At 35.1% G+C, this 14106-nt stretch overlaps 1 protein-coding gene across 6 annotated transcripts in view; it reads left to right on the top strand.

Moving 5' to 3' along the window:
• The window catches only part of ARHGAP15 (Rho GTPase activating protein 15), a 638954-nt gene that overhangs the window by 117787 nt on the left and 507061 nt on the right, over positions 1 to 14106 (top strand). For all 6 annotated transcript variants that reach the window (XM_055261923.2, XM_055261924.2, XM_063631362.1 and 3 more), the window contains one exon: positions 7208 to 7297. In XM_055261923.2, coding sequence (XP_055117898.1) covers positions 7208 to 7297 — 90 coding nt within the window. The remainder of the gene's footprint in view (positions 1 to 7207; positions 7298 to 14106) is intronic.

Raw genomic sequence — 14106 nt, forward strand, 5'->3', positions numbered from 1 at the left:
GTGAAGATAGACGAAGAGAATAATAAAAATCAGAAGTGCAGGAGACCTAGGGTCAATTTTTAATGATTTCACGTTCCTCTAAAAAAGAGGCTTTTATGTTTTATTGTCCAAAAGCAGTAACTCTTAAATAATTCTATTTAAATATTTTAAAAATCAGTCATTTCTATTTTAAGTTTACCCCAGAAGAGATATGCTGTGTACATTCTTAGATTTAAATTCATATTTAGTCATTTTTTAAAAAGTGTATTTTTATAATAATGTAGAATATGATCCACTGGCATCATGCTGTTCATTAGCAGACTTTTTCTTGTGTTTTATAGCTGTAGAATCAGAAATATGTTTTCTATTAAAGGATTCTTTAATTTCAGGCTTCTCAAATAAAATCTTGATTGTCTTCCAAATAAATTCTACAACTTTTCTGAACTACTTATTCCAATATTTAATATTTAAATACTGAGAATTTTTTCTTCTAATAATCTCTATTCCCTAAAACTGCTCTTCAGGCATAGGTCTTTCTGCTGTAGCTTTGTGAAAATGAACTACTTATTAGGACCATTTTTACACAATCCTCCAGCTACTTATTCTAGTTTTCTCTTTTTAAAGCGAATATATTTATTATTACTCAATAACTTTGTTTTTTTATCTGTCATACTTTTGAATTCACCCCAAATCTCTATTAGCCTTGACTGTACCATATGATCAGTTCTTAAAGTCGGTATAAAATGGAAATATTATCCCATATGTACTTCTCACTTTGTAAACTGTCATTCTGAGATGTATTATTTATTTTTATTTGTTAATGCATTGGAATCAATCTAGATATTTTCCATTGTCATTCTCTATCCAGTTCCTCAATTATTTCAATAGTTCACAAATATCTGTTGAACACCTATTTGGGGCCACTTTGCTAGATTCTGGAAAAATAAAGAACCATAAGACAAACCCATTCTCTTACTGGATAGCTAGGGGAAAAAACACACCAAAAAGGAGTAGCAATGTGTGACTAACAAGAGTCGTAACACAGTATGTTTCAAAGTAGGGGAAATGGTGGTAGGAGTGAGTGACTACCTGCAGAGGGAAAATTCTCCCTGTGGTTATTTTTATTTTTTTAAGTTGTGTCATGAAAATGAGCAAGATTACGGCAGATGGTAGGCAAGCAGGGTAGATTGAAGAGAGAGATAAATGTATTTCAGATGAAAAGAATGAATGCATACTCAAGTCCCAAATGTCTGGCGTTGTGAAAACACATTGCATTTTGGAAACTGCCACGGATGTAGCATAGCTGGTGTGGAGAAGAATGGGAGAATGCATAGAACCGAGAGGGATGGTTGGAGGAGGACAGAAAGGAGCTCGTATACCTTACCAAGGGATTTGGACAGTATCCCGTAAATTTTCCATAATAAACAATGCGAGGTTTGTGTCTTAGAAGGAAAAAAAGTCAAAATGCAGAGAACGAATTGCAAGCATTTTTGACTGGCCACAGAGGCAATAGGTAGAAGAATTCTTGCGAGAGAAAATAAGAACTCTATTGAGGTTAAGGTCATGAGATGGAGAAAAAGGAGCTAATTCCAGAATTTGAGACTTTGTGCCTTTTGATTATGGATGGTGAAAGAAAGGAGGGAGTTAAGAAACTTCCAGGTGAAGTGAGTGAAGGGATTATTAAGCAAGACAAGCAATAGAGAAAAGGAGGCAGGTAGGAGAAGAAGATAACGATTTCACTGAGGTGTCTGTGCTACACTCTCATGGTAATGTAGAAAATATAATTCTGACACATCAGAGGGAGCTGGGGGACAGAGGCACCCATTGAGGGGTCAACATATGGCAGGTGATGGGACAAGACTAGGGGCAAGACCAAAACTCATAGGAATCACATGAGTGAGGAGAAATGATGACGGCTTAGAACGCTAAACCTGGGGTTACCAACATTTAGAAAGTGGGAAGAGGAAGAGGACTCAGTGGAAGAAACTGAAAGGGAAGAGTATAAAAGGTGAAATGCTTCCATGGCCAAGAAACAAGAGGGCTCTAAGGAGAAGGGCCCACAGAATCTAAGAGTGCAGAGTTCAAGTAAGATGCAGATGGGAAACAAGGCATCAGATTGTTTTTGTTGACCTTAATGGTTAAGACATTTTACAAAAGTCAAAGAAGGAAGTAAACATCAGACTGCAGTGTTGAAGAAGAGAATGGAGTCTGAGCAAACAGAGAACATGAATTGAGGAGAAAGACAAATCTGGCAATAATGGAAAGGAAATAAGTGAGATTGAGAAAAAGTGAGGGTGTGGAGTTGATGCTTTTCTTTTTCTTCTTTTTTTTTTTTTTTTAAACAGGGGTGATGAACACGGTTAGAGGCTGAAGGACACGATCTATTTGATGGGGAGAAAGTAGAAGGAAATGTGAACTTCTTATTCTTGGACAACTCAGGAAATGAGGGACAAGACTGGATGAAATTAGGAACTAGAGATAAATAAGCCTTGGGCAGAAGGAGTATCTCTTCCTCTGAGGCAAAGCAGGACATGCCTTGTGAGTCCTTTTTGTGCTTTATGGTACTGACAGGTCAGGTAATTTTGACACTCACAGAGGCCACTGTCCTGCCAAGGCATGGGAGCTTATTAGACAGATTGGCCAGCCACAGCCCCAGAATTTTGGGGCCGGAAGACAAAGTGGGACATGACACAGGAAAAAAATAGAAAATGTGAATTCTTATTCTTGGACCTGAAAAAGCCGTTTTTAGGTGAGCTAGTAGGAGGGAAAGATGAGTGTGGAGGGGAGGCCATGGATTTCATTGTGATCAAGAACTTTGAACTTGGAATCCGATAAAAGTAAATTCATATCAGCTCAGGCACTTTCTAAGTATATGACCTTATGTCAGGCACTTGGCCGCTCTCTGCTTGGGTTTCCTCATGTGTAAGTTGAAAGCAATGGTAATATTTTCACAAGATTGTTGTAAGAAGTAAATGAGAAATCAATATTAAGCTTTCAGAGTGCAATAGAGGAAGCTATCATTAAACTTTATATTTGTTTGTTTATTTGGATTACACATACTAAGTACGAAAGTGGGAAGAGTTGTGACTGTTCTAGCACAAGGGCTGTGAACTCCATGAAGTCAGAACAAACCATTTCGTGGGGTGGACTTATAAGGGTTGAAGCTTTCAGAGAGCAGTGTCAAGAGGAAGAAGAGAAAGTGACTAGGAACACATACAAAGTTTGCTAAGCAGAGTCAAAGGCCCAGCTGAAGAAGGTAGACATTACTTGTAATATTGCTACCCTAAGTAGTCAAAAGTTATTTCTCCAGTATTCGGGGATATGAGGAATATTATGGAGGGGCAAGCAGATGAGGGCGATATCCTTGGAGGAGAGGGCAGGTGGAGGAGTGGTTGAAGTGACTGTGGAATCAGGAATATAGGCCTGGACACGAAAGGAAGTGAAGCCAGGAAGGAATTCAGAGACTGGGAGATTGCACAAAGGTTGATGATTTTAATAGCATCAGAAACACACATAACAGGGTGGGGATAAGAAAATCTCCAGAAATGGAATCTGTCAGATGAGCAGCAGAATGAAAATCACTGACGTGGAGACGGGGTGAAGGAGTGAGATTGTAAGGAGTGCAAGAGACAGGGCAAGGTCCTGGAGAGGATAGCCACAGGCAGGGTTTGGATTGTGATAAACCCATGCCAGGTGCTGTGGGATTTGCCTTAGGAGGCTGTAGGGTAAACACACCTGATAGCAATAGCTTAACAATCTCTTTGGAATGACCCTCTATGGCAGACACACCTGAATGTGTGTTTCAAGCTAAGGAATCCAGGAGCAGCTAACCTGGAGATTCGTTCCTTGTCCATGAGGAACACCTGAGCCCTCATCCAGTCTCGTGGATCACAGGCCGCACAGGGGAATGAGGCTCTGAGTTCTGGGTTGGATGAAGGTTGCCAGGTGGAGGTCCTTAAGGGGAAGGGGGGGGTAAGTGAAAATGCTATATAAACTGCATGCTGGGAGCAAGAGGTTGTGGTTTTCCTGCCTGGCCCTCCACCACTGGGCTGTGTGAGCCCGCTGCCGTTGGTGCGTTCCTGTACGTGAGCTGGTTCTCCCGTCCAACCTGGCACCACCGGCCTCTTTCCCCGGTATGTAAAGCCTTAGTAAAATCCTATATCTTGTTTGCTGGCTCTGGGTCTCATCTTTGGCCTCTTGAACCTCAGCCCTATTGGGGTTAATAAGGATTCAGCACAACAGATGCTGATGAGGACATTTTGAGATTGACAAATCTAGATAATGAGAAAACTGTAAAAGCTTAGACTGTTTTACCCATAGGTTTCCTTTAGCTCTATAGCATATGGAGTTTGTAGGTAATTATACAGAAATTGAAAGCTAATGGAGACTTTTCAAGGAAGAGTCAGTATCTCCCTTATCTCTGGAGTTCAGGGAGTCCAGCACAGTGGGTAACACATTGACACATAGTAGGTGTGCAATAAATGTTAATTGAGTGACTTTGTGTAATCTCACATTTAATCCAAATATGAGTCCATTAAACTGTTTCTCACTTTTCCGAATCACAAACCAAAGACTGCTTAACCATTTAAAAAAAAATAAAAATCTTAATTGCTGTAAAATTGGGAATTTTAAGACACTAAAGTCTTCCTTCCAAAGCACAAAAGCTAGTTGCGTTTTGGTATTTTTCCTTCATTCATGAATTCAGCAAATATTCATTGAACAACAACTATGTGCCAGGCACTGTTCCATACATTGGGAAAAACAGTAGAGGAAAAGGCAAACAAGGCCCTAGCTCAGGGAGCTTAATTCTAGTGGGGGAAACACAGACAGTCAGCATATAAAAATATATATGTTAATTTCAGTTAGGAGGAGGGCTGCAGTGAAATTAAAACAAGTAGTGGGATGGAGAGTAACCAGGAGTACTGGAGTACAGCTCTTTTATATATAAGACAGTCAAAGAAGACCTCTGACAAGGTGACATTTAGCTGGGAACTGAAGGATAAGAAGGAACCAGCCGTGTGAAGATTGGGAGGTATTCCAGGTAAACAGGTGGTGTAAAGGACCCTATGGCAAGATCATGTTTAACAGAGAAGGACAAAAACAAGATGAATATGTCTATTCTGGAGTCTAGTGAGAAAGCCATAGCTTTTCCCAAATTCTTACATGTTTTTAGCATATGATCACAGTGTATATTCAATTTTTAAGGGCTGCATCATGGTTAAGAACAGTCTCTGCAGTGACACTGCTTGGAGCTAAATCCTGGCCCCTTCTTTTCTAGCTGGGTAACCTTGAGGAAATTTACCTAACTATTCTGGCAGGTTTTCTTACCTATAACTTAGTGATGATAATACCTACCTCATACAGTTGTGAATGTAAGATTTCACAGAATCATTTGGTTAATATTTATTGCACACTTATTTTGTGTCAATGTGTTAGCCACTGTGCTGGGCCCTAGAACTCCAGAGGCGAGGGAAATACTGAATCTTCCTCATATTAGCCTTAGACTTCTGTATAATTGCCCACAAACTATGATACAGAGGTTAAACACTAAATGAATTATCAATAATTGTTGTACCTGGAACATAAAAAGTGCTTCTTAAAATAATTAAACCTTTTTGCACCCTGACTTGACTGTATGGGGAAAAACAAGCCATTTTGTTACATACTCTTAATGATTATTTTTGTTGGCTCTGAGTATCCCCCTAATGTAATTAAATCTATAAGAAGCATGTTGTTTTAATTTTACTACATCATAAATCACTTGACAAAGACTATCACTATCATGCTTTGAAATCTTCTAAAATAGTGATCACCTGAGCGGCAGAGCGTAGGTGAAACAATAAAAACTTTTCACTGATCAAAATCTCTTTAAGAAGCATGGCTCAGTTTGATGGGTTTCTCCTGAGGTTACTAAATAACAACAAAAAAGGTAGATGTGCTATCAAATTCTATCCTGCCGGCTGAGTTTATCCTGTAGGAAAGTTATACAATGTTTCAAAAAACAAATTCAGTTGCCAGAAAAAGTCTCATAATTTACCATAAAAAAACAAATTTCTGGCTTCTGAAAAAGTCTTTTTATGTTAAACTTATAGAATTGGACATAATGGCTAAGAGGCAACAAATGTGGACAGAATCTGTTTTTAAAATATATTTACCATTCTTTCATAATTTCATGTTTTATCCTAATGTTCATAATGTTAAAAACATTGGCTAAAAATATTATAAGCTTTATATACTAAAATTCTGAACTATTTTATGGACAATGACTTGAGAAAAGTATGGAATGTATAGAGAAACCTCGAAAATTTATCTGTGGAGAAACTTCTTGAAAAAATAGTAAAGAAATTCTCCAAACTGGTAAACTTTTTAAAAAATAATTGGCGGTATGGAGGTATGCGAATATAAAGTTCTGTAAGTATGATTAACTTGAATCAAGTGAAAATATGAAGAGACAAATGTGGGTGATATTCTTATTGATTAGTGTGAATTATTGAAATAAACATCTTTTAAGTAATACTCACATTGTAATTGTGTAATAGGAAGCACACATTATAATCCTTTTGGTCTAAGTTAAATTTACCAAATGAAATTATATTTATGTGTATAGTCTTAAGGTCTGAAAAGTGAATTTCTAAAAGGCAGAGTTGACACTTAATAAATATGTATTGAAATTGCTAACATGTGAAACACAAACCTGAAAGGGGACTTGGAGATTAATCCCCCTGCTCAATTTTCTAGATGATGTAGTCAGATTCTAAGCAACCCTACTATAGTCGCAAAGCTAAAACTCTGTAACGGTTCTTTTGCATTGCACTGTGATTTATCAATTTTTTCTTCTACTGTTGGGTCTAAAAGTAATATAACTTAACATGCTTTTATGTTACTTTAGCCATTGAAGAGCAATATTCCATATTACTAAATAGCAGATTTTAAAACTTTCATTATTCTTAAATTACTAAAGAATACCATCTCAAAATGTCAGTATTCTAGATATTAATTTTTCCTATGGCTTACAGTTAATTAATTTTAAAAATAGGTCTCTAATTTTAGACATTTAAAAATATTAGGTCCCAAATGAAAATTCCTACAATTAGGTTTCCCCTGGGGAAAACAAAAAAGGCATTATATCATAAATATGTATAGCTACTAACTCAATAAACTCCTGTTTCTCTGACATCCACCTACAATGTTGCATCCTTTTATTCTTATTTCATTTTTGTGATTACAGAAAACTGGGCACAAACCAGAAAGTGTGGATTTGTGTGGAGCACACATTGAATGGGCCAAGGAAAAATCTAGCAGAAAGAATGTCTTTCAGGTAAGAATGTTACATATATTCAATTTATTCCTATTCTCTCTAAATCTGAGCTCTCTTGGGTAACTAAAATAAGACTACCTTCTTGTGATGTGGTCATGTACATGAACTCGTTGTCTGAAGGTCATGAAAGGCGACTCCTCTTCCCAGTTGAATCTTTGGTTTTGTTGCTTTTATTTCTGGCGACTGGTTGCTATATAAACACAAAATATATGTTGCATGTTGATTAATATAAACACAAAAGTCATTGAAGTTTGCAGTATATGTGATAGATGTCTGGGATTCAAACATGGGATGTTTGACTTAAATAGATTTGATCTAGAATTTTCAGATGCACACAAACTAAGATTCACCAAGTGTAAGCTATTTACATTCATTGACACTCTTGCCTTCCAGTCATTAATTACATTTACCAGTGTAACTTATAAGAATGGAGGAGGCTGAACAGCTATAAAAAATAGATTCTTTCATATTGCGTACTTTGGTTTTTTGAAAAAAAAAAAAGTTGATTAATAATTACAATCACATTCGATTGAATGGAAAGAACCAGATGAAATCCTTGAGAGAGATAAAATTGGAAAATGTAATTTCACACGTTACCAAAATCACTAATTTGCATGATTTATCTGGCAATTAATAATTTTAGATTATGGAGTTTGATTTTCTATTTTATATGAAATTTTATATTTCCAAAGTAACCAGTAATTAGGTATGTTTTAGAATTTATATAATTTAGTAGAAGAGAGATAGATTATAATAATTATTTTTTAAATTAAATGTCTTCTGAGAGCATGTTGGCCCTTGAATAAAAGTCAATTCTTCTTAAATGCTTTGCTGAAATTAATATTGTGTCCTATGGAAGCATAGGTAGGTGACGTTTTCTACCTATACTCACTGAGGGGAAGAAGCTGGTTTCCAGTTTGGTTTGTATTTTCCCGGTGCTGTTCAGGTATCTCCAAATAATTTGGGTCCGTGAAATATTTTAACACATTCTGGAATAAATTACTTTTCTGGTTCTAGTTTTATTTTGCTTAGGTATAGAGATTTTTTATCAAACAAGAAAGTGAGGGAATATATACAATTATTATTTGTCAATTAAAAATAAAATTTAAAAAGGAAGGAAGGAAATAAAAGGGAGAGAGAAAAGACAGAAGAAAACCAAACATGCTTGTCCTGAAATCACTGCTCTAAAGCTGAAAGTGACTAAGATGTGGCTTTACAGAATCAAGAAGGAGAAATAAACTTTCTTTTACAGGGAGGAACTATAGATCAGTGACTTCCCCTTCTCCCCAATTGCTTACTCTTATTATTCTACCACAAATAACACAATTTAGAGGTTATAATTCTAGCCTTATGACAAACCCAGATGATCAACATAAGAAGCTCTGAAGTAGACCGGGTAAGCTCAGTGGTAGAGCCTTATTATGTACTGTGAATTTAGCATCCTAATCACCAACATTGTAGAAGATGTTGAAATTTGTGGTAGACGTTATTCTTGGACAATAGCAATTCTTTGGAGATGGGCTAAGCCAGCCTTTTTCAGTTTCTTCTGTTAATCTTATGAAGAGTTAAATTAGTTCACAAATGGGGATGACAGTCAACTATATATGATGCATACAGGGCTGAAAATGCTGATGAAAAAATTATATTTTTATATAACTGTGAACATTATATGCACAGATACATTTCAGCCACCTATATTGACAGTGTGTATCATCCCAATCTTTTCAGGGTATGACAAACCACATCCTGTTGCAATTTTCTACTTGATTTTTATATTTTTGAATGTAGATCCTTCCAAAGATATTAAAAACTATTCTCACTTTTGGTAGCTTTCTGAAGGTGAAAATTTTGCCAGCCAGTTTTGTTTGTAATGTAATTAAACAGTTCATGGGGCCTCAGTCTTCTTACACATGCTTTATTTTTTTTTTTACTCTTGTACTTTTAGAGAAACAAGAGGTGATCATAAGGATATTGTGAATAACAAAGCAAAAGAAAAGATTAAAGTTTCATGTTCTGTTTTATTCTTTTTGAGTGAATCCCTTGGTTTCCTTGTCGTGCTGAAATCTTTTCATCACCTAAATGCATGACTTTTGGTAAAATTTACTAATACATATCGATAGATACAGACTATGAGAGTAAGCCTTTTGAGAGGAACAATATAAATAGCTTCTATAGTTCTGTTAACAAAAAAGCATCGGGAAGAATTTGCCAGAGAGCTAAATCTAGATGACTTGCATCAATATTTGATTAGATACATTAGCTGGTCAAACTCTCAGATGATCAGAATAAACATGATTATGTCTCAAAAACATGGTATTAAGGCATTGTTGGATGTTGGAGTGTGTGTGTGCAATGGTTCCATTACCTACAGAATAATGAAGTGTTTCTTCTTGACTGAAAAAGACCATCATAGCTTCAGCTGATGTGCTATGTTGGAAATAGCTTTAGAATTCCAAGTTTGAATTAGGCTTGGTGTTCAATCTCAGTCTATGAATTATAGATTACAGATAGCAAATGACTATTGAGATTTTTGGTTCAAGGAAAATCAAAGAGCAAAATTAGAAATAATTTTAAAATTTGAAATCTGTCTTTAAAAAGTTTGATGGATTAGCAATTGTATGCCATGTAATTACAATGGCCGCAGAGAAGTTGAACTTAAAAGGAAAACAAAAAATTGTGTGTGCCTGAGAGATGCTTGCAAGTCTCAGAAGCACACATTTGTGACAACCATAAATGGACAGATTTCATTTATTTCATTTGTTCATATATGCTGTTTGGATGTTTGTTTTCTCTTTGTATTGAAAGCCAAATTTTGCTTCCTAGTTGAAATCCTATCAAACTGTTGACACGGATTCAATCTTATTTGATTGCTATGTAGAAACATAACAATGACAACATTAATTATTAAGTTTTGGTATTCAACAACTTTCAGTAAATCAGAATGATGCTCGCTTGCTAAGTTTAAGAATATCTGCATATTTTATAACAGCACACCCTTTGGCCTAATTGGTACTACTTAACAATAAACAATAAAAGAATTCTATAATAAAGTATATATTAGATGTTATAATTTATATTAAAATATATACATGAATATACATGTATAAAATATATATACTTATATACATAAAATATATATGCAAATATACATATGTATATATACCGTACCTGTGTATATACACACCTAATAGCTTGACCTCAGGAAATAGAGTAAGCACTTCCACACACAAACACAGAAAGACGCTACACATTTATAAAAGATCATACAAATTCTAAGTTAAAGTGGTAGATGTCCATTGCTGCTAACTTTTGTTTAATTCTGCATTTATGTTCATTGTCAAGGACTGTCACAAGTTTGATGTAGTTTGAGAAACCTTTAGCAACTCAGCTGTAATGAGCTGGGTATGAGTTTTCTTAGTTAAGAGCAACACTAGGTCTTCATCAGGGATAGAGTGAATAAAAAGATTTATGTTCAAACCACATGTTTTAAACATTCCTGCTAAGTGCTAGTTTGCTCTTTGGTGTTTAGCCTGAAATTTAAAGCACTAAGGATTAAAAGGATTACAACATAATCTTAAATAATCCTAAATGTCATTTACAGAGAGATCGTTGTAATAACTAAATAAAACCATGTGGAAGGATGGCAGCATTGTCAGGCAGCTTCCCTCACACAAGCGGGGCTACTGTCACCTTCTATTTCCTGGCTGGGCACATTAGGCAGTTACAGTCTTTCAATAAGAAGTTCAACTGAGAAAATGGCTGCAAAATAATTTAGAACAAGTTTGTTTAAAAAAGAAACTCTTATATCTTGTTTACAAGTTGAAGGAAATTTTTCAGTTAGGTTTTGTCTTTTCCTTTGAAGACAAACCTTTCTGAGTTAAATATTTTGGAAAGCCTAGGGAAAGGAAGTTTGTGACATGGCTATCAAATAGACAACTGATATATCTCTAAAAAATTCCCCAACCTCCAAGGAGATATCCCCTTATTAAATATATGAGAGTCTCAAAGCGCTATAATTATTTCCATGTCATTAAATTTAGTACTTAAATATCTTTACTTAAATATTCTGTCATGCAAATTAGTTTTGTCTCCCCAAAGAAAATATATAGATAGAAACTATATCCCATACTCTCTTCTACTTATTAAACCAGAAGACTGAACACTTTTTAGCTGAATAATTGTTACTGCGAAGGGCAGAGTTGCATTTCTTTAGTAAAACAAAACAAAACAAATTCACTCCTATTAAAAAATAAAAATAGGAATTTGAATCCACAATATAGGCCCTGTACTCCAAAATTTCCAGGGTGTAAATAGGGAGTAAAGATGAAGAAGATAACTGTTTCCTGGGTCTTTTTCATTACAGGTTATAAGACAGCATTATTTATTTAAGACAATTAAATCATTTTTACTCTAAAAATTTACCTTTTCTTAGAGCCAGACAGTGACTGGGCCTCAGTTTTCCTGAGTTTTCTTTAAAATAAAGTTTTTAAAAGCATACATTGGGCTCTTCTATAGATTACATGCTTTCAGTAGGATAATTCTACCAATTAATAAATCATGGCTGATTAGGAATATGTCAATTACCTGCTTGCTGCTTGAAAGGCAGAAAAAATTAAATGACTAAAGAAGATGAAAGTCTGTTATCCTCCCCCCGCCACCACCAATTTGTAACCTCAGCAAATATCATGGTCACATTTCCTGGATTTGAGATTCTTTTTCAAGATTCTTTTTCAATATATTAAAAAATAGATCTCAGGGGACAGATTCTGTCCCTAAAAGTAAACCTCGGAGTAGATTTATTATTTATATTGCTTCTCTGACTTTGGATGGAGTCTTCTGACTATAATGTATATTAAACTTTTTTATGTAATATTTTTCATGGGTATGCATTACATTTAAACATAATTTGATCTCTGATCTGAATATGTCTTATCTTAAAATGTTTAAGTACTACTTAAGTTTATTAATGTGAAGATAATTTAATAACATCTTTAAAAAACATAATTTTAAGCCAAAAAGAAAACTACTGGTATTGTGCTTTTATCCATTTCCTTGTGTTACAAGTGGTGGTTTAAAATAAATCTGAGCTTTTACCAATTTACTCTTTCATTTTTCAGTGCTTGTAGTTAGACTAAATGCAAAAGGATGATTCTTCACATTCATACATGCATTAGATTTCCAGTAAAGCTGGTTTCACTTTAGAGAATTAAAGTATCTTAAAAGACACGGCGTTAAAAATAGACCAGAGTAAGAGAAGCATTCATGTCTAACACAGTTGTTTTTTGCTCTACAACTTGTCCCCAATCACTTTATCTACCTATTAGATATTGATCCATCATTCAGGAGGTGCAGTGGAGAGAACACATGAGTCTGGGGACGTGTGTTCCAATTTGGGCTATGTCAGTTGTAACTTTATGTAGAACTCACAGCAGGATCCTCCAGCTTTGTCACACCAAGGAAATATGAGATGACAGTCCTCACCTCACCTTCCCATCTGTTAATACTAAAATGAAGCAATCCTGTATGTTGTGTGTGTGAGAGCAACTACAAAGAAGTGATTTTAATATAAATACAGCAGACTTTCATTATTCATCTACTAACCAGATCATTTCACAATGTTTTGAGGGAAATTCCAGATAAGAATTTTAGAAGAATAGGGTTGAGAGAGGTAAATATCTGTGAAATGCAACTCAGAATTTCTGCTCTACTTCTGGTCTTTCTGTTGCCTTCTGAACTTAATAGACTGATATTTAATACACAACATGAAAATCTTTTTATTGTCTAAGAATATAGATCCTTAATCTTATTTTTAATGTGCTATTCTTAGCGTCATTAATATAATATCCAATTAATATAATCAACGACATATTCAAATTAATACTTAAAAGTATATCACCTTGAAAGGCCTACCAAACTGTTAATAGAAACTTGCAAAAGCTAACTTAGAAACAAGTGTAGCAACGATGCCCCAAGTGAAAGAGGGACAGTAGTGACACTTATTACTCCCCTACTGAGGTATCAGTACAATACTGTTTTTCTGATTGAAGGGGAAAGAGATATGATTATTTGAATGATGTTTAGCTTCACTTCTGTTGATGGGTTTACACAGATTTTGCACAGAGGGAGGCATAAAATTTTATAATTAGAGATCTGATTTAGGAATATGAATGTCAGGGGTATATAAAGATTGAGTGCAAATGGTAGTATCTGGGGACAGGAAATAAAATTGATTGTAAGAATCTAGATGAGACCAAGAGAGCACGTTAGCTTTGACTGATGAAAGGAGAAACAGAAACAAGAAGATGGATGGAAAGTACATTCTGCAAATGAAGAACATGCCTATTGGTTCAGATAATGTGACTTGGGAACCACTGTCTTTTTGCATGTTTAATTTTCTAAGAAATAAACCTTTTTTAAAAAATATATTCTAGACATCTAGAATTAAGATATATAAACTAAGTATATCGTTAGGGAAAACAACACGAACTTTATGTTGCCTGGGTGATCCTGCGAAGCTCACTAGTCAAAGCCTTAGACATCAAGGATGTATGCTCATTTGCACACCTTCGTTGTTTCATTACTAGAGGGCATAATGCTGCCTTACCAGATTCATTCTTTTTGAACTATCAAAGCAGCATGCAACCAGATGACAGTAAAGATTGAAAATAGTAGTATTAGTACATTTTGGTCCCCAATTAGTGAAGGGAACCAAAATTTTGTAATTCTAAAATACCATAAAACAAAAGAAAAATGAAAAAAAAAGCCAACTTGGCTTCTTCTGTTTCTAACATTTCAGCAGAAGAATGGAT

This window comes from Symphalangus syndactylus, chromosome 22 (genome assembly GCF_028878055.3).
Source record: "Symphalangus syndactylus isolate Jambi chromosome 22, NHGRI_mSymSyn1-v2.1_pri, whole genome shotgun sequence".
Classification (NCBI taxonomy): domain Eukaryota; kingdom Metazoa; phylum Chordata; class Mammalia; order Primates; family Hylobatidae; genus Symphalangus; species Symphalangus syndactylus.